Source organism: Mastigoproctus giganteus, chromosome 4 (genome assembly GCF_048544385.1).
Source record: "Mastigoproctus giganteus isolate SK-2022 chromosome 4, ASM4854438v1, whole genome shotgun sequence".
Classification (NCBI taxonomy): Eukaryota; Metazoa; Arthropoda; class Arachnida; order Uropygi; family Thelyphonidae; genus Mastigoproctus; species Mastigoproctus giganteus.
The window spans coordinates 150,487,339-150,511,254 of record NC_143578.1 but is presented as its reverse complement, the minus strand read 5'-3'; the positions used below and the strand labels follow the sequence as shown (position 1 = coordinate 150,511,254).

Genomic DNA, 23,916 nt, shown 5'->3' with positions numbered 1-23,916 from the left:
TTCACTGATAAGCTTACTCTATTAGTTTTATAATTCGTGGTGTATTCAATAGTAAGAAAAAGTGGATGGACATGCTGTGTGAAGTAATGAAATTTTTGGATTTGGCGTATACATAGTAAGAATATACTCAGATCCTTGACATAACGTGGCCTCGACAAAGCCTCTCCCCCCATACACATTACTCAGACTCCCTCCAGTCACTATCTGGAAGAGTAGAGGTGGCAAGTTTATAAATTAGCTGATCCAGAAACCTCCTAAAGAGTTACCAATAGGTTTGGTCCGGTGTGCTAACTAGCGGCCGTCCTGAGAACACCGTTTTAGAGCTGTACCCTCGAAATGTAAGGAAGATTGGAACTCGCCATGATGTTCATCATAACCTCAAAAGTCATCAGTCATACTGCATGATTGAAGAGATGGGAGGAAGGGTTGAACGGAACTTAGCTCTGGAGACTAAACATGGGTTTCAACACTTCAATCCTCTAATAAGCAAAGTGGTGGTATTGCATCGGTTGATGAGAGTCATCTACCATCTAGTATTGCCTGGTAACACAGAGGGGTGGCATTCCTCCATGTGGTGTGGGCACCAGACCTCAACCCCTGCTTACGTTGGTTCATACCTGGCTGGTCACCCACAGTGTGCTTTTGCATGGAGGTTATACCCAGGATTACTAACAGTCCCACCATCGTGGAGGTGCAAGCAGAGGATTTAGCTGTCAGAGATCATCCGGACTTTGCCAAAATTGGGTATACTTGACTTGAATGTCACCCGAATATCAGTTCCATCGCCGTTTTAGATTCCCAGGTAGCAAGTACAGCTTGTCTGGCAAATCTGAGAGAATGTCTGTGACAACTTCAAAGACCAATCAGTATTTCATCATCTCTATCAGAATTTCATTTATATTCTATTTCTACACTAGCAAAGTCACAAGAAAGAACAGAGAAAGGAAATTCACCTTTCTTTTTTACTACACATATTACTTTTTTTTTAATAACCAACTGACTTTTCTAACTGCTTGGCTTCCTAGCAATACTGCTCCTGCCTCCTCGTGGCAGGGCTGGTAACTTGGGAGGGGAAGTTAACCCCCAGGAAAAAAGGAACCGAATATGGACTACAGCGGTTATCCTGCACTTGAGCAGCCTATGTGCTCATCTAGTATTGTCAGCGATGCTGACCATGAAATTGCTTATGATGCAACAAAGTCAAAAAGACTGCATAAGGACATAGAACAACAGGAACCATTCCTTATCTTGCATTCTGTTTCAGACAAATCTACGTGCACTCTCTATCACCATTTCTTATACAGAAAAGCTTATAAAATGTGGCTGGTTCATCCAAAATGGTGAGCAGACTCAGATCTAGGGATCTATTGGTTGAAACTTTGAGTCGTACACATTCTGAGACTGCTGAAACTAACAACATATGGAGGACTACCTGTACAAGTCACCCCACATGCAATATTAAATACCTCCAAGGGAGTAATTGCAGTATGGGATCTAATCAGCGTAACAGAAACTGAACTGGTCTTGGAATGGAAAATTCAAAAAGTTATACAAGTCAAATGCATCACGATCAGGAAAGATGGAGATCTTATTTCCTCATGCAACATTATCCTGATATTTGCAATACTTATCTTACCTTCTAATGTCAAAGCCAGCTATCTCAACTGCCAAATGTGACCATTTATTCTGAATCCTATAAGATGCTACAAGTACCAAAAATTTAGTCATGTGCAAATAGTTTGTTGAGGAGATACAATCTGTCCAAATTGTGGATCAAAAGCACATATGCTGTTGTTATTTGGTTTTTAGGAGCATTACAACTGCTTTTAGGAGCATTAGCAACTAACCTTTAGGAGCAAAGGCCATATTGCTACAGTGATATGCGGTGGTCATTCCCTGACCTTTCCCCATCCTCCGTATTTGGTGGTCATGGGTTTGAACCCCGGTCTAATCAAGAAGTATGTGCTGCACACTGCTGCTCCTGCCCACCTGGCTATGGAGGCGCCGGCACATATGCAAACAGGCTGTGATTCTCAAATACTGCACTTTCCGAATTGCAAAGGTGCACATCCAGCCTACTCCAAATCATGCAATCTCTGAAAAACAGGGAAAAAAAATTTGGAAGTATAGGCTAGAGCAAAAAGTTACTTACCAAAAGGCAAAGAAGCAAATTATGCTCAGTGCACCCAAGAATATATATACACAGCAGCAATGAAAAAAAAAAAAAATCAACGTTAGCTCCATGGAGCCGAAGGTGGATCCATGAATAACATCATGTGAAATGAAAAAATACAATTTAAGCTTAATAAAATCAGTTTTATTTTATTTGGTATTTTCATTTACAATCAACGATAAAGGTTTGTGGTAACTAAAGTAGGATACATAGTTGAAACAATTCAAACTATTAACATTGCGATTGAAGATCAAGTCAATACATGACTGACCACATGTAGTAGATTTTATAGTATCTGATGTGAGTTTAAAATCGAATGTTAATTCCATTAAGTCGAGGAATGTGCTTGCTTTTCTATGTTAGATTTGTGATTTTGTCGAAATCTTTGAAGACGTTTAGTTGATGTAACTCTCGACTTCATCACAACTTAAGTAATTTAAGTAAATGAAACACAGCCACACTGCTTGACAAATGTGAAGTAACTGAATGAAGTAGTTACTTTAATGTGTTGTTCAACTCTCGAAAACTAAAAACCTGATTTGAAATCTAGTTATATATCCTTGTAGAGCTCTCAAAGGGCAACAGTTTTGTTGCTCAATTGTACACAACTTGTTGCATCACTACATTTGTTGTGTACAATTGAGTTTTCTTGGGCACGTGCATTGTATTTGTTGCATTACTGCACTTGTTGCGTCACTGCTATTAAGAGTGAAAGTAACCAAGGTGCAACGGCAAATGACCAAAATATGAACTTTTTAGTTTTTTCAAAAAAATGATATTAATTATCAAAATTCCTAATTTTTTCTTGCATATTCATATTCGTCAACAGCATTATATACCCAACAAAATAAGTATAAATTGTTTATACTTTTGTGTAGTTAGGCATTTCACTTTTCGTGACACCCTGAGCACCCTAGAGTACCCCAATATAGACATTATTCATGTCAAAATATCAATCAACGGCAACATAAACTGAAATCTAAGTTCTCCTAACCTCAGTTCCATTTAAGATTGGGCCCGATCTATGCTGTCATCATTGATGAAACAGATTCCTAAGGAGAAAAAGGCGGTAGACAGAGCCAACAACACTCCAGTCACAGTTCTATCAACTACACCACACAGACCATTAGATGTTACAAAATCGAAAACTGATTCAGCTCTAAATAAGAAAACAAACAGTATCACATTTGTAAACATGGATATAGATAATAATATTGACCCAGATGAACCTATCCTAGATCTTCACACAGAAGATGACATGGACACTGGATGCCCAATCTTTCCAAGAAGAGAGAAAGTGAAGATTGATCACCATAAATATTCTAGGAATAAAAAGAATCAGAATCATCCTCATGTAACAAAACCAAATAATGCATCATATCATACAATGGAACTGTAGAGGAATTCACAGTAATATTGATGATATCCACGAGCTAATCAGTTGTTATCATCCTGTAGGCATCTGCTTTATTCACAAGTACCTTGCAGACACATTCCCTTACAAACCTCCATCAAAGTTGTTGTGACATACAGTGATTGGTATTACTTTGAAACTTGTCTCTATCTACCTACCACCCAGCCACCAATATACCATCCACGAACTTGAAGATTTTATTCTGCAGTTGCCAACTCCTATCTGTTCATTGGGTGACTTCAGTGGACACCATTCATTGTGGGGTTCTCCCAATGCAGATGGATGAGGATGACTAATTTGACCTACTTGTTGAGAGACAAAACCTAACTATACTAAATACTGGCTCACCAACTTAAATCCACCTCTCTACAGGAACAAGCTCTGCAGTAGATCTCTCCATCTGCCCTCCATCCCTCTTTGCTATGTAAAATTCAAACATCACATTCCATAATTTCAGAAAACCACATAAAATGGAAAATTTCCATAGCAGATTTGGCAAAGTACACGTCTCCTGTATCCTTTGATGATCAGATCATTGAAACCTGTCCTATCGACAAATTACAAAACAAATACTGGCAGCTGCTTCTACTGCAGTTCCAAAATCACAGTCAAGCATCCATAGGACCATAAATTACACTAGTTTACAAATTTAAGTTTGTTTACTGGGGTTTGAATTTAAATAGGTCCTACTGCCTAAATATGTTGCTGTGATTTCAAATATGACTTAGATTTTTTTCTATCACATTCAGATACATCACAATTTAAGAAATAAAAAAGTATTGTTTTTTACAAAAGTATATAACTTTATTGTATTTAGTAATGACAAATTGATAAGATTACATTTTCATATATTAAAAAATCCTATATCTAAAATAAAGGTAATCCCTGTTGATTTATAATATAATAGAATATAGGAATTATCAAGCACTTAATAGCTCTCAATTATCAAATCTATTAAAAAATACATAAATACTAACAAATATTAATCAAAATTCTAAAACTTTCATTAATCAGACCTTCGTCTCTTTATTTGAAAAGAACGTTTAATTGTTTTTCTTTTATGTACAGTGCCAGGTTTCTCTCTTTTTAAACACCAGCGGTAGTCAGCCATCATGCTTGTATTCCACTTTCCCTGGTATTTCTGCTCCATTTCCTTTACGTCCTGATGGAATCTCTCCCCTTGATCTTCTCTCATCCGTGCAATATTTTTGGAGAAAAAATCAAGATGGGCATGCGAAAAGTGAATTTTGATGCTCATATTGCAACCTAAATTGCGAAGCTTTTCGAGCATATTTTGAACAATTTTCTCATAATCCTGTGATTTATGATTTCCTAGAAAGTTTTCCCTTACACTTTAAAAAGCAATCCAGGCTTCCCTTTCAACGTCAGTCATAGTAGTTTCAAACTGACCATCTAAAACCAATTTTCTAATTTGGGGACCAATGAAGATACCCTCCTTAAGTTTTGCGACAGATAAACTGGTAAATTTATTGCAAAGGTACTTAAAGCAGTTGCCATCCTTATTCAATGCTTTAACAAATTGCTTCGTTATGCCTAACTTATATTCAGTAGCCCTTGTGTTGTTAAGCCAAATAACAACAACAACAACAACAGCCTAACTTATATGCAGTGGAGGTAAAAGTATTTTATCTGGCTTCACCAAACTTTCAAGCACGATATTTTTTGACCCCGGTGTAAGATTGTACCTCCGAGGCCATTGCTTCTTTGTCCAATGCAGCGCTTTAGCTCTGCTCTCCTATTCACAAATAAAGCATGGCATTTTAGTGTACCCACCCTGTTGCCCCAACAACATACATAACACTTTTAAGTCTCCACATAGTTGCCGTACGTGATCTTGATATTTAATTTTCTCCAGAAGCAACTTTAGATTGTCATAAGTTTCTTTTAAGTAGACTGAATGAGCAACTGGCACAGACGTGTAATTATCTCCATTATACAAGAGAACACCTTTTAAACTAGTCTCCATTCACTAGGAACATATATGGTGGAGCTCCTAAGGCACTTATTAAACTAGCAATATCGCTGCAATATACGAGAGGACCTTCTTGTGAAAAATACTGTATAAACTCCCTTTCACGATTTCTGTACCAGGAAAATGATATGCCTGGAGCAAGTAAGTTCTTCGCTTTAAGTCTGGATCCCAGAATTTCAGCAGCATGCTTTGGAAGACCTAAGTCTATTACTAAATCGTTCAGTTCGACTTGCGTGAATTACTGTGGCATTAAAATATTTTCTGGTTGACAACATCCCTCTTCAGTAACCTCTTTAGCTTCTGCTTCGGTGTAAGTTGTGGACTCCAAAGTTTCTGGTAGTGGGTTTACAGGCAGATCAGATCCATGCGGAACCAGTCTTATGGCTGATGGTCAATCTGGATATTTGATGTTCTTTTTATTTTTTTTTTGAATTGTAACCTTTAACGTCACATATACAAAAGTAACATTCGGCATGACTTACTGGCTCACGCCACACCATAGGAATAGCAAATGGCAAGCACACCTTTTTTCCTTGACTCCATTTTCTAAGATGCTCGATACATGTATGACATACTTTATGTGGTGCCCAAGATTTATCCTGTTCGCCTAGTTTTAAGTCAAAGTATGCATAATACGATTTTTTTACAAAATCGGTAATATTTCGCCTCTGCTTTACAGGAACAAAACAACCACATATGTAACAAAATATGTCGGGACTGTTTATACACTTTCCTTATAAACAGTCTGCACTGTGACTGCATAAGGGATGTGCCACTTATATAGGCTCTGTGGTTGAGTGGACTGTACAAAAAAGTGAGTGCATGATCAGACAATTTATTCCATAACTACACACAGGAATCTCCCAGACTCCATTTAGAAAATAAAATTCTGGAAATCACAGATGGGCCGGAAGAGCGGGGTGGCTGTCTACCTTCCTAGGTCATGGTCAACTACCTTGCAGTGTGTGTAGTTACAGGTTAAACATGCACAATCTGTTGTATTTGAGGCAAATATTTGATTTGATTATGAATATAGGGGTATAAAACTTGTAAACCATTGCAGAAACTATAGTTATGTACACATTTGCATATAATACCTAGGTAATATTTTGTTAATGAATTGTGAAAAATCTTTACGTGGTAGAAACAAACGGACTTCAGTTTAGTAATCAGTAAACATGCATAAATAACTGCCACATACTTTTACTGAAATCTCAGATACACTGGTTTACAGTGTATCTGAGATTTGAATTGTAACCTTTAACGTCACATACACAAAAGTAACATTCGGCATATCTGGATTCCACTAATAATTATTAGCGGAACGAATAGTGTAAGGGGACAAAAAAATAAAAAAATCAGGCATGGAATCTGTTTTGCAGTCATCCTACCACTGTCAATCTTATAAACTACAAGAGACTTCGAGTCAATCACATTAGGAAGAAGGCTTAAAGAGACTCTTGGATTTGATTTGCAATCTAAATTAATAAAAATACTGATATAAATTTAATATGGAGAAAAATAAAAGAGCTAAATGGCAAATTTCCCCCATCGGCCTCCCCACCACTTCTCAACTGGAATGGGTAGGAGTTTTCTACTTCTGCAGAGATTGTGAATGCCCTAGGGACTGTATTTTCACAGTTGTCTGCCTCGACAGCATATGATCCATCATTCCAGAAGGTCAAAATATTAGCAGAAAAATTCCAACCGAACTTCAGACCTACATCTTCTTTACCCGACAAACAACCCTTTACGATGCCTGAACTTCAAGAAGCTATATCTACCTCAAAAAACCCAAAGGAATATGTTACATAATGCTTCAATGCTTAGATAATAAATCAGACTCTTTGCTGCTGACCTTTTACAATTGCATCTTCATTGAACATTTATTCACTCGTATCACTCGTATATTTATTCACTCACATCGTATCTTGACTTCAAAAACCTAATATCTGATAATCAATTTGGTTTCAGAAAAATTCGATCAGCCCTGGATCTCATGGTCAAAGTAGAAACAAACATAAGGAATGCATTCATCCGAAATGAGCATCTTGTCTTGATGTTCCTTGATACAGAGAAAGCCTTCGACACCACATTGCATTTTGGCATCCTGAGAGATTTGGTATCTGCATTCCCTTGACCTGAGAGACCACTTACCATATTTCATACAGAACTTCCTTCAGCACAGGTTCTTTCAAGTTCAGTACCAAAAAGTCCTCTCCCAAACATATATTCAAGAAGAAGAGGTGCGACAAGGCTCTGTTCTCAGTGCCACCTTATTCGCAATAAGAATAAATCATATAACAAAAAAAATATATTCCCAACACTGTGAATTCAAACCTCTATGTCGATGATCTCTGTTTCTTGAAGATCACCTTCATTGAGCAGCAGCTCCAAAAATCAATTAATAACATTCAGCTATGGATGGTACAGAATGGGTATCAACTCTCTTGTTCGTAATCTAAAGTATTTCACTTTTGTAACAAATGGAAGATGCATCCAGATCCAGAGCTACACTTAAAAAAAATCATCTTATCTCAGTTGTGAACAACATTCAGTTCCTTGGTCTGATTTTCGATAGTAAATTGAACTTCTTGAAATATGTTAAATATTTACGGACAACTTGCTAGAAAAAAAAAAGATACTCAGAGTTATCTCTTCAACATCACAGGGGGCAGATTGATGTTCTTTTTATTTTTTTTTGAATTGTAACCTTTAACGTCACATACACAAAAGTAACATTCGGCATGGCTTACTGGCTCGCGCCACACCATAGGAATAGCAAATGGCAAGCACACCTTTTTTCCTTGACTCCTTTTTTCCATACACATTACTTCATTTGTATACAGCCTTAATCAGATGTCGCATTGATTATGGTGCCCCAGTGTATGATTCTACTAGGGAAGCGTGCTAGTACAGCTTGCTGTTATTCAACATTCTGCCCTGAGGATAGCTATAGGTGCTTATAGAATTTGCCAGTTCAGAGTCTTTATATTAAAGCACACAAACTTCCCTGCCCCAGATGCCAAGTGAATCTTGAGGCCCAGCGATCTTCTGTGGTATTTCTACTGCAATTCATAGAGTAAATTGTCTGCAGCAACTGAGTTTTTCCTTGTTTATTCTGTTAATTAGCTCTCCTTTTTAAAAGTATAAAAAGAGAGCCAGAAAAAGGAAAGTACCCTTTTCTTTACTCTTTATTGTATACTAATGATACTAACTCCTACGCTTGGCCACAAGTGGCACTGCTCTTGCCTCCCCGTGGCAGGAATCGTAAGGAGGAAGTTGTTCTTGTCCAGACCCGCATTGGACATAGTCATTTAACCCATTTGTATTTGCTGAGGGCTAATGATCCTCCTATGTGTGAGTCCTGTGACAATTTTATCAATCAGACACATTTTAATTGACTGTCCAGTTTTTAGCAATATCCGTTTTACCGCTTTTAACCATCTGACTGAGCTGTATACACTCAGTCAGATTTTATCTGACAATGATCATGTGTCTGCTATTTTTAGCTTTTTGAAATCAGTAAACCTTTTTACTGATATTTAAAAAATTGTTACTTGTTTATTGATATTTGTCTTTTACAATTTATACTTGTTTTTATACCTTGACTTAGTGACCTAATTCATTAGGCCACTGAAAGTTTTACCTTTTTTATGACCAGGTTTTGGTGCATTATAGCCTAAAATTATCCACCCTTAGAGCTTTCGAGCTCAAATACCATAGATTGGTATAATTCTGATGAAGGTAATGCACAACATAAGTTCTTAAAAAAAGACAACCACCAACCTGAGTATCCACATTTCCTGATTATCCATCCCTTAACTAGTCAACCAGTGAGCAAACTCAATCCATTTATAATATAAGCGATATTTAGAAAATGCTGCTGGATCACCTAAAATGGTCAAAAGGTTACAGTCAGGGGGAAACTACACAGTCGAAACATTCAGAATTGTTGTTAAAGGTGACAACATTTGGTGGAGTTCATGTTAAAATCTCTCCCCACACAACCCTAAATAGTTCCAAAGGTGTTATCTCTGAGTGGGATCTATTGAATGTAACATGAGCTTGTGCAAGAACTAAAAGATCAAAAGGCCATACAAGCTAGGAGAATTCTGACTCATAGGGATGGCAATCTCATTTCAACCATTGTGTAATACTCATGTTTAATACTCCACACTTACTGTTAAATATTGTTAATGCTGGTTTTAAATTTCCATATCTGCCCCTATGTTCCAAATCCAATACGGTGTTATAAATCAGTAGACTGTGATCACTGTCACCTAGTGGTGGTTCCTTTCTGTGCAAATTCCTAATGCATGCATCATCACTGCTAATAATCAGATCAAGAGTATTACCCCCTCTGGTTGCCCATCGAACATGTTACTGTAGAAAACAATCCTCCAATAAATCTACAAAAAGTCTTGCTAGCTTGCGAGTGACCAATCCACAAGTTCCAGTCAATATCTGGAAAGTTAAAATCCCCCATTACAAGACATTCTGATTTACTGGCCCACTCTATTTCTCTGCACAATTGTTTGTTGTACTCATGAAAGTCACTCGGCCTATAACACACTCGTACTCTCATTTTTCCCTTTCCCAGTGTTTATGTCACACCAAACTGACTCGTCATTGCACTGTCCACCCATGTCAACTGGATGCACTTTGTTAGATTTTATGTGTTTCTTAACTAACAACATAACCTCTTCTCCCTTCCTATTCAGGGTAGGAATTTCTTATATCTGTGTGACACCATGTCTCTGATGTCCCAACAATATCTGCCTTTGATGCCTTCATCAGCACTTCAAATTCATCAAATTTATTTACTATACTGCTAGCATTGATGTACATGCAAGTATACATGCACCTGTTCTTACTCTTAGTTACACTAACACAGCCCATGTATTAATTTTTCCATGATGATTCCTTGCAGCTCTTGAAGTCCCCAGCAACTTGCTCTCTAGGCTGCTGCTCATTACAATAGAAGCAGTGCAAGAATCGCTTTTGCCTCTGCCTGCACCTACTGTTAATCTTTTAGTCTGTGAATCTCCCCCGAGCTAGCAGTTTTCTGGCCCACCTAACACTGCCTCGATAGCATTATCAAATATTCTTGCACCCTTATTATTTAAGTGTATCCCATCCCTGTAGAAGCAGTCTCTCCTGTTAGCAAGCACAGACCACGCTGAAAAAAAATTCTACCCCATGAGCCTTGCACAGTCTCTCCAGGGCTGAATTCATTGACAAGGCTCTCACCATTGTATCTGGGTAGAATTGCAGACACTTTCAAATTCAACCCTAGCTCATGACTTTCTTTCAACATTGACCCATAGTTATTAAGTAAATCTGCAGATCTCAAACTCTTAAGGTCATTAGTGCCAACGTGTACAACAACAACATCAGCTTTTGTGCCCTTAAAAGATGATATCTGCTCTGCAACATCATGAACCTTTTCCCCTGGCAGACATACCCTAGTCCTGACACCACTTTTTCTAATACCACTTGGCTGCTTATAGCATTACTGGCCTGCCTCCACAGTGGGATTAGATAAGGACCTCAGGGCTAAAAGTAGTATAAAAATGGACTTAATGACTTCCCCACCTGTAGAGCCAGCATGCTCTAATGTAGACACCAGACTATGAGACTATGAGAAAACAGACTATGAGACTAGTAGTAGTATGTGTCTGATAAATGGCGGCACCTGGAACATCATTCAAATCCACCGTGTTATGCTGTGGTGATAGAGGAGATGCCTTTAGCTATGATAACAAAGTAAACATGAAGGAAACCATCTCAGGTTACATTAGGAATTCAAATTGAAGGAACTTTTGTTTAGAGTTATACTTTCGTTAAAAATTAGGGGAATCAATTAGAGATAGAAAACCTGAAATAATTAACCACTCAACTGTTTGCAAGAGAAGAAATGATACAGAAAGTTATACATCTTTAAACAAATAGTTATAAAACGTGTTTGAGACAGAAGAAATTAGACAGAAAAATTTTCAGAGTTATACAAATGCAGAATATGAAAATTATACAGACACAAAATACACAAATAATTAAACAAATATACAAATAATTATACCAAAAAAAAAAGAAAAGAGAAAAGAAAATTACATATTCAGAAAAAAAGGAGAGGTAACCATTACAGTTGATAAATGTCCTAGTTCAGCAATTAATGTCCAATCAGTTCAAGACATTAACAGATGTTCAGAACAATAAATTTTTCAAGATAATGACATAAATTATATTATTGTCATACTTTACCACAAAATCTAAAGAAACAAGTTGCTTTTTAAATATAAACTTAATCACTGTTTACACAATATTAACATATTTACAAAATGTTAAATTTTAATGCATGTTAAAAAATGGAGCAAACAGTTGAGATGAATGTTACAGCTTATACAATTTGTGCTACCAGGTTATTAGCAACAATAAAATGTTTCTATACGTTCCTTAAAATTTAGACTTTAACAAATTTATGGAAGCAGCTTTGTGAAGTTCTGAAAGAATTTGGGAATTGTGAATGAATTTAATTTAAGTATAGGTATTGATCGATAAAACGGCCTCCACAGCCGAGTGGTCAGGAGCGGGAGTGCAGTAGCACATGCTCTTTGAGTAGACCGGGGTTCAAGCCCTTGACTGCTAAATACGGTCGATCTGCCAACCCGCACTGGACCAGCGTGGCAGATTATGGTCCATTTCCCTCAGCATGAATTGTTGAGGAGGCTTCCATGTGGGTTGATAATGTCTGCAGTTTTTTATTGATCGATAGTGTAAAATATTTTTATATTTCAGACAACAACTGTCATCTTTTAAGAAAGACAGAGCATGAGAAATTCTGGAAGGACTGAAAGAAAGTAGGAAAGGAAATGAAAACAGATTCCTGACCAGGAGTGACTGGACTAGTGAACGGAATTCATTGTAAATGAATGTAGTGACCATGAACGGAATTCATTGTAAATAGGACAAAAGAAAAGAACATGGGTAGAATCCTCAACAGAACCGCAAAGACAAAGTTTGGAGTTGGAAAGGTGGAAATAGGCAAGTTTAAAATTTAAGGAACCATGTGCTGTTAAAAGAAAGCTAGAAAACATCCTAGGAGAAAACGATTTACGAGTGTTTTTATTAACAAATATAACTTCTGGAATAAATAATTTTGTAATTAAGCCAATTTGGAAATCAGACCTGTGAAGTGGCCACCGGTCATGAAGAATATTTAAAATTCATTGTTTTTCTTCTTTACGACTGGAGGACACATCAATTTGTATTCCATTGAATTCTGCAGGGAGGCCCTTAATGAATGAAGTAAGAAAGTCCACAGTAAATTAGATATAAGTCTAAAGGTACTGAAGTGGATAGAACTTGTAGGGCAGAGGTAGAGATGGTTCTGCATACCCTAACTAGTACTAGGAGGAACTGCTCTTGATCAAACCAAGCTTGGACTGAACTGTGAACAATTTAGTGTGTCTAAACCAGGCTACAGCAGAATAAGTAGTAATTGGTAAAGCAACAGCTTTGTGTAGACCGTGAGACTACTTCTCAACCAAAAAGGATAAAAGAAAAAGGCATCTTTTTAACAAGATGTTCCTTCCTTCTCGATAATTCATTCACCAGGAACTCGGCCTCTAAGTAGACTTTTACCATTTCTTGAACAGAAAAGTATTAAGGAATTTTTTAAAACAAAAAATTTTGCTGTTCTTCCTGTTACAGTCACCTCTAATGCTACTCTAAACACTTTTAAGGGAGTTGTAACAGAGTGGAATTCATTAACTGTTTCAGAAGAAGAAAGAAGAAGTAGCAGAGCTTAGAGACCGAGTTGTACAGGCAAAACACATCACATTATGATTAGAAAAGATGGTAACCTTATTCCTACACAGAACGTCATACTTACTTTTAGCATCCCATTTCTACCACAAATAGTTAAAGCAGGATATCTGTCATGTTGAATCTGAATGTATATACTAAATCCCATCAGGTGTTATAAATGTCAAAAATGCAGAACTGTGACGACTGCCTTGGAAAGACCACAGTTTCATTCCCTTCACCAATCTCATTGTCCTAATCAGACATCCATTCCAGCAGTTCTACTTCCTTCCTGAAATGAGGCCTGCAAACCTCTATGCAGTACTCAAGATGCATCCTATCCATTGAATTATACAATGGATAATCACTTCCTTATCCTTGTTAGCAAAGTTCCAAGGAGTTATACTGCAGTTAGCAAAGCTCCAGTATATCATAGACAAAACCCCATGAGCTGTCCTTGCAGCCTGTCTGCATTGCTCAGAGAACTTCATATCTTGTTACATGATTACCCTCAGTTTTACATTTTTCACTACCCTTAGTTGTAACACACAGTTGGTACATTGACCTAGGATTTCTGCTACCATAAAATTTCCATTTGTACCTTCCATTTGATAATGTTAAACAACTGCCATTTCTCAGCCCATCTGTCTAATTTTTTTAAAAATATTGTTGCAGTAGCTTGCCATAATTACCATCATTAACTACCTTGCAATCTTTGTATCATCTGCAAACATAGACATTAAGTTTGATTACCATCATCAGTATTATCAATAAATACAGAAAACAACAATGGGCCCAGCATTGAACTCTAACAATACTAACAACATTAGTCCACAATGAGTCCATTAATAACCACATTAATAATTAGTCCATTAATAACCACTCTGTCTTCTCCTACTTAACCATTCTTTTATCAATAGCAGTTACTTGCCCTTAATTGTGGCACTGCACCAGTTCCTATGGCAATCTTTTATGCCAACAGTATCAAAATCTTTTCAAGTATATAATATTAAAATTACTTTTTACGTTCAGTTCCATTGTAAATGCATCATAATATCCAATCAGATTGGTCAGACAGGATCGCCCCTTAACAAATACATGCTGTGGATGCAATATAATTGCATTTCTTTCTAGATGATCCTGCATTATTTCTTTAACCAGAGACTCCATTATTTTCCCTTGAACATAATTGCATCTACTTTTGCACATCTGCAGTCCCTAGAGACCTCTCCATGTTCATAACTATAGTTAAGGAGTTGCTTACTACCTTTGCTGCCTCACTTCATATAACTGGATAGATCCCATCCACTCTAGGTGCCTTTTTTTATGTTATGCTTCAACAGTTTCTCTTTCACTTTCCTTTCAGTTATCACAAAATCATTTAGCTTCCTGTTAGATTTTGATGAACTTTTAAAACTCCCATCAATGTAGATGCAAAATACTGATTCAGTTTGTCAGGAACCTGATCACAACCTTCAGTTCTAATCTGAGTGATATCCATTTCTATCTACAACCTGCCACTCTCTACATAATTTTTTCTCACAGAATTCCCACTGTGGGTTACCTCAACCATTATATATCTCAGCTGCCTTAATTATTTGCTCAATGATTCCTGTCACCTCAGAGGTGTTCCTTCTACATATGTCTGTCTTCCTAATAATTTTGTCAGACTCTTCTTAATTATTTTTTGGAATTCTGTTAATTTAACAAAGGTTAAATTGTGCTCCCCTACCCCAGCCAGGTGAAATATAAATTAAATTTAAAGTTACTCTAATTATCTAATTATATGATTTAGTGATGAAGAGTATCTTGCACAGGATTAATGCAGCATTAATTAACATTAATTTGGAAGAAAGGTTATAGTAGAAGAGGCAAAATTATAAATGTGTTCCCCCAGTCAGATTGCTGAATGGCCTTCATATGATTGCTAATAACCATACCAAACCAGTTACTAAACCAGTTAATGGCTGATTTGGTATTTCTAATTATCTCGCACAGTGGAGAACCAGCTGATTTGGTAGTTTTTGCCACTTTGTGCATGCTACAGAATGCACTAAGTAAAATAGACATGTAGAAAAGTATATGGATTTAAATTTCTCAAAATAGGCAGGTATAGTAATACTTATTTTTATATTTATAAAACCTAGTGATAGATACAGTATTTATTATTACTGTTTTTTTTACAGGATCCATCTAATGAGGATGGAGGGGCTTATAAGTGCCATATGAAAAATGAACATGGAGAGCTTAATGCTAATCTAAATCTTAATATTGAAGGTTAGTCTGATGCTGTAATCTTATCAGTAATAAGTAATTTTCTTTTAATGAGAGACTTTTGTTCCGAAACAGAAAAAATTAAAATATAAAAAAAAAAACTTTAACTTATTTAGTTTTTAATATGAATAAATGAGAATATGAAATCAGTGTCATCTATTTACAATATAAATATAAATGATGTGGGCCATAAACTAATTTTAAGGCATTAATTTAACGAAAAGCAATTGTAGTGTTAATGTTATAAGCCTAATGACTCTGATGGGTACAACGAACAATTGTACAGAGAAACAGAGTGGGCCAGTAAATCAGAATGTCTTATAACACATTCTGTTATAAGAGATTTTATTGACTGGAACTTGTGGATTGGTCACTTGCACACCGGCAAGACTTTTGTAGGTTTATTGGATGATTGTTTTCTACAGCAGCATGTTCAAGAGGCAACCAGAGGCAGTAATATTATTGACCTGATTATCAGTAGTGATTATTCATGCATTAAGAATTTTCAGATAAAGGAACCACTAGGTGGCAGTGATCACAGTGTATTGTTGTGGAATTTACTTATAGATGTAACTACCATTAGGGGTAAAGGGAAGGGTTTTTGCTTTCGTAAAGGTAACTGCAGTGGTCTGAGAGAGTTTTTAAATTCTATACAGTGGGACCAATTGTGGATGTTACCAGAAGCAAATTCTAAATTGGAAGCATTCAAGGAATTAATCTTGGAAGCTATTAGGCTTTTCATACCAACTGAGAAATACTGTTCAAGGTTTAGGCCTAATTTTGAATGTGCATCATAGGCTGTATCAGTGACGAGGTACACTTCTTATCCAGTTTTGTCATGGGTTTAGCAGAATATACACTCTCTGTATGAATGTGATACATACATACAGAGAGTGTATGTATGAATGTGATATTTGTTATCTGTTCCTGCTGGATTCCTAGGCAGTATGGCTAAAGATCTAGCAGAATAACAAATGCAGTATCAGCTGACTCGACAATCTTCCAAATAATTCTGGCTTGTTCATTTCCTGTACAGACTACAGACAAATAATATCTAATAAGGTACACTCCCAATAGTAAGATTTATGGAATCCAAAGATTACAAATAAATTATATCAGACAATGCCTGTAATTAAAACATGGTAGACAAGTCTGTGCAGGAATTGTAAAGAGCTAGTTGTTTTAGTTTAGCTGCACATAGGACATTGTCATCATTCTTTTCTTTTCTGTTGAGGGCTGATGACCATTCTGTGTGCAACCACTCTGACACAGTTTTAACTGTCAAGCTGGTGCTTATCAAATTCTATGAGTTTTAAATGCATATTGTTTCTGTTTTAGCACTCCTCACTGCCTGGCTGAGCTTTTCATATCAGCCAAGTTTTGCCTGACTAAGACTGTGTTTGAAGTTTTTCAGTTTTTAAAAATCATAAATTTGTGTGTGTGTGTATATATATATATATATATATAGGTAAATGAATTAGGTGGTAGTATAATAATATAATATAAATAATATATTGGCTTGTCAGTTAAACCAATAACCAAGATAGGTACCTAACGTGACCAGGAAAAAATACATGCTATGCATTAAGCAATATATTACAAAATATATAAAAATCGATACATTAAAAAGTTAATTATGGCAATAGGTTACATTGAAGAGGACTTTTTCTAGGGCTAACCCTTTCAATGTAACTACCGTAATTAACGAGCTATCCGTTTCTGTAGTCATCGTCCAGCTAGGCAAAGTCCAAAAAGCAAAAAGTAAATTAGGCCAAAACAGATAAATAACTAAATTTCTAAATTTAGTAGCAAGCTAGTGCGATGACTGTTAGCCCGACGGATAGCCAAAATTAAATTTACATAAGCAAAAAAGAGCATATAAAATATTTTTAGGCATCAGTGTGTAGTAAAAAGATAGAGCAGCAGCCAGTGCTAACAAAAGGCGAACGGAAAAGTTAGAAGGATAGTTATAGTATCTCACTCCCCCTCGAATACTCTAATAGATCATGAGATATGAAAATTAGGAATAAGAAAGAGAAAGGTAAACAGAAAAGAAAAAGTAAAATCAATGACTAGGATGCAACCTTATAGAAAGGTATCCCATTTTGGGAATAAAACAAAATAAAACATAATAATTTAATTTTACAATTTATATTTATTATAATATTTATATTTCAATTTCACATACTAGGAAATATATATATATATATATATATATATATATATATACACACACACACACACACACAAACTGGTTAACACATTCAAATGTACAAAAAGCTAAAAAAACAATTAAATCAAGATAAAACCAGTTAAAGCATGTGTATATATATATATATATATATATATATATATATATATATTTTTTTTTTTTTTTTTTTTTTTGTATAATATTTTTATACATGCTTTAACTGGTTTTATCTTGATTTAATTGTTTTTTTAGCTTTTTTAACATTTGAATGTGGTAACCAGTTGTAGGTTACTGCTGTTTTTAATGTATTTAGTTAATGGACTTTTGCACAGCATGTCTTTAGTTGCCCATGCTCCAAAAAACTTAAATAATTCGCTCCCTTTGGGGTGCTGCCCAAATTTTTGAGGGATAAGTAACTGCGTGGATGCAGACTTTTTTTTTAAAATCACACCTACTATATTTACATTGCATTTTTTTGAAAACCATGCAAAATTAAAAGAAAATGGAATGAAAAAAAAAAAATTTCTTTTCTTTTGTTTAAATAACTTGTGCTTTGAAAAGGAAACAAATTGAAGTGAAAGAATTAAAGTAGCATGATTCAAAATATTGAATGATGGGTATGTATCATGTAAACTGTTACAATGAGCATGTCCACTACTGATCAGTATAGACAGCAGAGCTGGCAACTACAGTGGGACCAACTGATGACGTTACCAACAGCAAATTCAAAATGGGAAGCATTCAAAGAACTTATCTTGGAAGCTACTAGGCTTTACATACCAACTAAGAAATATTGTTCAAAGTTTAGGCCAAAATGGATGTCAGATGAACTAATGAGGCATATGGCAGAGAAGAAAAATGCATGGGATACTTACAAATTAACACATGACACAGAAGACTATAATAGATACAAGTTGATATGCAACCAAGTTACAAAGGAGGTTAGGCAGGCGAAGGCAGATTACGAGAAATCCTTGGCAAGGGATGCAAAGAAAAACAGCAAAGAGTTCTTTACTTATGTAAACTCTAGAAGGAAGGGGATGAATCAGATTGGTCCACTTGATATTGATGGGTCAACTGTTGATGATCCTGCTCAGGTAGCTAACAAACTAAATGAATATTTTGCATCGACATTCACACATGAGGAGTTATTCAGCAAGGGGAATGCCAGAGGTGTATTCAACTCTAGCAGTCAGCTACAGAATCTTGAAATAACTGGGAGTAAAGTGGAGGAGAAACTGTTGAAGATAAACACAAGAAAGGCACCCGGGGTGGATGGGATCTATCCAGTTATATTAAAGGAGGCAGCAAAGGAAGTAAGCAAACCCTCAGCCATAATTATGAGAGCTTCCTTGGACTCAGGGGAGGTACCCATAGACTGGAAATGTGCAAATGTGACCCCAATTCACAAAGGAGGATCAAAGGCTGACACAAGTAATTATAGACCTGTGAGCTTAACTTCTGTTCCAGGAAAATTAATGGAGGCACTGGTTAAAGAAGCACTGCAGGATCATTTAGACAAGACTTCAGTTATAGCTCAGACACAGCATGGTTTTGTTAAGGGGAAGTCTTGCCTGACCAACTTGATTGGATACTATGATGCAGTCACAAAAGAACTGGATGCAGGGAATAACTTTGATATTATATACTTGGATCTTAGAAAGGCTTTTGATACTGTTGCACATGGAAGACTGCTGCACAAATTGGAGCAGTGTGGCATTGGAGGCAAATTGCTGCTGTGGATAAACGGGTGGCTGAGGGGGAGAAGACAGAGAGTGGTAATCAATGGACACTGCTCATTGTGGACTAATGTTATTAGTGGAGTCCCTCAGGGCTCAGTGTTGGGTCCATTATTGTTTTCTGTATTTATGAATGATATTGATGATGGTATATCAAGCTTAATGTCCAAGTTTGTAGACGATACAAAGGTTGGCAGGGTTGTCAAGGACACTACTGACACTATGCTGCTGCAACAGGATCTGGAAAGGTTGAGCAGATGGGCTGAGAGGTGGCAAATGAAGTTTAACATTGACAAATGTAAAGTACTACACATGGGAAACAGCAACCCCAGAGCAACGTATCAACTCTGTGGTACTACACTGACAGTGGTAGAGAATGAAAGGGACTTGGGGGGTGGTTGTGCAGGCAGATATGAAGTTCTCTGAGCAGTGCAGACGGGCTGCAAGAGTAGCTCATGGAGTGTTGTCAATGATATACAGGAATTTTTCCAGCAGGGATAAGGAGGTGATTATTCCATTGTATAAGGCAATGGTCAGGCCACACCTAGAGTACTGTATACAGGTCTGGAGGCCTAATTTCAAGAAGGATGTAGAGCTGCTGGAACGAGTACAGAGAAGGGCAACAAGATTAGTGAATGGAACAAAGGGGTGCTCTTACGAAGAAAGGCTTAAGTTTTGCAAATTACAGTGTCTGGAGACTAGGCACCAGCGAGGTGATCTGATAGAGGTGTATAAAGCCTTGAATGGTTTAAGCATGCTCAATGCTGATGGGATTCTTCCTTTAGCTCAGAAAAATCACCTGAGAGGGCATAAATTGAAATTGAGGAAAGACGGATGTAGGATAGATGTGCGGAAATTTGCCTTTAGCCAGCGGGTGGTTGGTTGGTGGAACAGACTTCCATCCCTTGTGGTGGAGGTTGATAGCCTAAATAAGTTTAAGGCTCAGCTGGACAGGTATTTTGAACAAACAGAGGTGTGAAGTGGAAGTGGGTTTTTTTTTTTTTTTTTTTTTTTGGCTGATGCTGCATAAGCTTGCTTTCTTGCATCAAATGCCTCTACTAATGCTAATGCTAACTTGTGCTGACTATAGTTGTCCATTTTCCTCTGATGTGTACAATTCTTGCATTCCTGCTCGTTTTCTTGCAGTTTGAGTGTTGTGCAAGCATTTATGACCAAAGTGATTGGCAGTACAGGATCTGTAAGTTTACAAAATGGTGTATTGACAATGATTGTCACAGAATAGGTGGGTGGTCCATCTATGCAGCCTACTTTTCCTTCACCATCCTTCTTTCTGTCTTGCCTGCCAGTTGATCCAGAAAAAAAAAAAGAAGTTTTTTGTGGGCATTAGCATGTAGATGAGTTGACATATAACCTCCCTATACAGAAATTTCTTGATTGTGTAGCGAGGAGGTGGTTCTGTGAATGAATAGTAGTGTTTTGAAATTATGCTAAAGAGATATGCATATCTGTGCATGCTAACTATTAGATGAACAATTGAGCATTACTTTCAGTATGGGTGGCATTATTCCTTCTCATTCATGCTGATTTTGACAGTGCTTAAGTGTCTTTTATAAGAGCACCATTTAAATTGTTAGTCTTTGAAAATCTCTGTTTTTTTTTTTTTTTTTTTCTTGTGAAATAGTTTAAAAAGTATTAACAGAGTGATAGTTGGTTTGTTTAATGAGATAAATCAATGTTTTGTTAATGATTTAGGATAATTATTTTTTTAATAGTTTGAAATTGATAAAATAAGAGGAAATATATAATAGCAAAAGTTAATATAATTAAAGATTTATGGGTTTCAGTTGTACTAATTGCTGTAGGCTTGGAAAGCAAGTTAACGAAACTCAATTTATTAGATGAAATGTATTAGTAAATAGATTTTAAGAATTCTTTATACAGTTGTCCCACATTAGGGCAGTTTTCACTCAGCACCTGTTTTCTATAGTACTCTGTATTTTTTGCTCCCCGACGTGGGCACCTGTATGTGGTGAGGGGACCTCCCAGTGATGCTGCTGGTCTTCCAGATTAGCATCACTGGGATCTAATGCCCATACCTTGGTTCCAAGGTTACATAATTGGAATCCGGCATGTGCAGCCATGCACCACGACCCGTGGAAACTTGGAATGGGGTATCCTGGTGGTTGAGGGGCCCAGCCTTAATACACCACTTCAGCTCCTGCTTTGACAAGACGAGAGGTCCTGGCCGGCTCGACTGGGATCAATCAGCAGGTGGTTCTTACTGCTAGGATCAACTGCATTCCAATAAGTCTCCCTCTCTTTGGTTCTTGGACAGAATCAAGGCTTATTGGAAATGTGGGTATGGTGTTCCTAAGCAAACCTGCCATCCTATTCCTGTACACAGTACCTGCTGCTACTTCATGATTGGGCATCCCCTCGTAGAGCTCCGTGGTGGGTGAGGTACTTAGGGCATTGGAAATTTTTGTTATTCATATGAGTAATTTAAATTCTATTTCTTCTGGGGCCCCAACAAGACTCCCTACCCAACCAATCAGAAGATACAGATAACTGCAGTTCAAAAAGACCCAGAACTGGAGATAGACCACCATCTGTGACACTGCTTTTCCTCATTCTCCATTCCACCGGAGAGAGGCACTTGGGATAATGTCCCCCTACTTCATCCCGAAAGGATTAGAAGGGTTGACAGGATCTCCAAAATCTGTCAACAGGCTAAGTTCTGGAGGCATTTTAATTGAGGCTGCTAGCCAAAAACATGCAGAGCAACTTCTGCAAGCCACATTGTTAGCGGGATTACCCATCATCATTACTCCCCATAAAACCCTGAATTTTTTATGTGGTGTCATATCAGAGTGGGACATTCTTAATGTTTCTGAAAAAGAGATCTGCTCTGAATTAAGAGACCAAGGAGTGATGGCTGTCAAAAGAATATCGATGCGGAAGGATGGGAATATTGTCCCTACCCAAGTTCTCATCCTAACGTTCAACACCCCACAGCCTCAAAGTTCCATAAAGGGAAGCTATTTAAACTGCCCAGTGAGGATTTATATTCTGAAGCCACTGAGGTGTTTTAAATGCCAAAAGTATGGCCACTCTCAAACAGCTTGTCATGGCACCCCTGCCTGTGCTTGCTGTGGTGCTAAAGACCACAAGAGAAAGGAATGTTTAGCTTCTAAGCCAAGTTGTACTAACTGCCAAGGAGAATACCCTGCATACTCTCAAGCATTTCAGAGGTGGAAGGATGAAAAAGAAATCCAAAAACTAAAAACAGCTGAACATCTATCAGGAGGCCAGAAAATGCATCCAACCAATAAATAGCACCAAGCCCTCATACGCCCAGAAAGCTTCTGGGAAAAGTATCATCGGTACTCAGACTGATATGACTATTCCACCAAGGGAGTCATTTACTCCCATTGCATGGTATTTATTAAGTTCCCAAAAGTCCATCCAAAAATCACAGTCAGCTGCCACTCCTATATCCGTACCTCTTAAAGCTCCACCACTTCCAAAATACAGTGCTAAAGAAACTCCAAAGAAATTGGAACAGCCACCTTCATTCCGAGAAACAATGGATGTAGAAGATAAGGAAGTATAGGATGAGTCTGTCCTGGAACTCTTTGTGACAGAAGAAGAAGAAGATATGGATATAGGCCAATGACCAGTCTTTCCAAAGAGAGATAAATCCAGGACTGAGAAAACAAATCTCTCAGCCCTTCGGAAGCCACCAGACAGACCCAATAAATCTAAATAATGAGTACATTTAAATTTCTACAATGGAATTGCCGTGGATTCCATAGAAATAGTGATGACATCAAGGCTCTCCTCAGTAAGTATGAGCCAACTTGCTTTTGCTTACGGGAGATGTATTTAAAGGCCCAAAGTGCCAAGGGAAGTGATCTAGCGATTTTCCAAAGCGATTTGAAAATGTCCTTTCTATAAATGAGTAGTTTAAGAGATTTCTAGTTTTTTTTCTTTCAAAGTTATTTCTTTTTGGCTCCTAAATAAAGAGCTTTATACCAAGCTTTATACCAAGAAAGGGAATACACCTTTCTTTTGAATTTATATAACAAACTTCTCTAACACATTAACCAGTAACCTCTTATCACTTGGTCACTGGTGGCACCGCTCCTGCCTCCACATGGTGGGGCTGGTAACCTGAATATAAATTCAATAATCGGGGCAAAAAGGAGCAAACATGGATTCTTTAATATCACCATCTGTAGAGCCTACATGCTCACATGAACTTGAATCATCTCAAGCTAAAAGAATAAAAAAATCTGATTCATCATCTGACATACCTGCTTTCTTAATTCTGCATTCTTTGTCAACAAAACCTCTTAACAGCTT

General features: G+C 37.1%; 1 protein-coding gene across 1 annotated transcript in view; it reads left to right on the top strand.

Moving 5' to 3' along the window:
• The window catches only part of LOC150087120 (twitchin-like), a 3,511,780-nt gene that overhangs the window by 351,302 nt on the left and 3,136,562 nt on the right, over positions 1-23,916 (top strand). Inside the window, 1 exon segment of the mRNA XM_090372971.1 lies at positions 15,573-15,663. Coding sequence (XP_090229097.1) covers positions 15,573-15,663 — 91 coding nt within the window.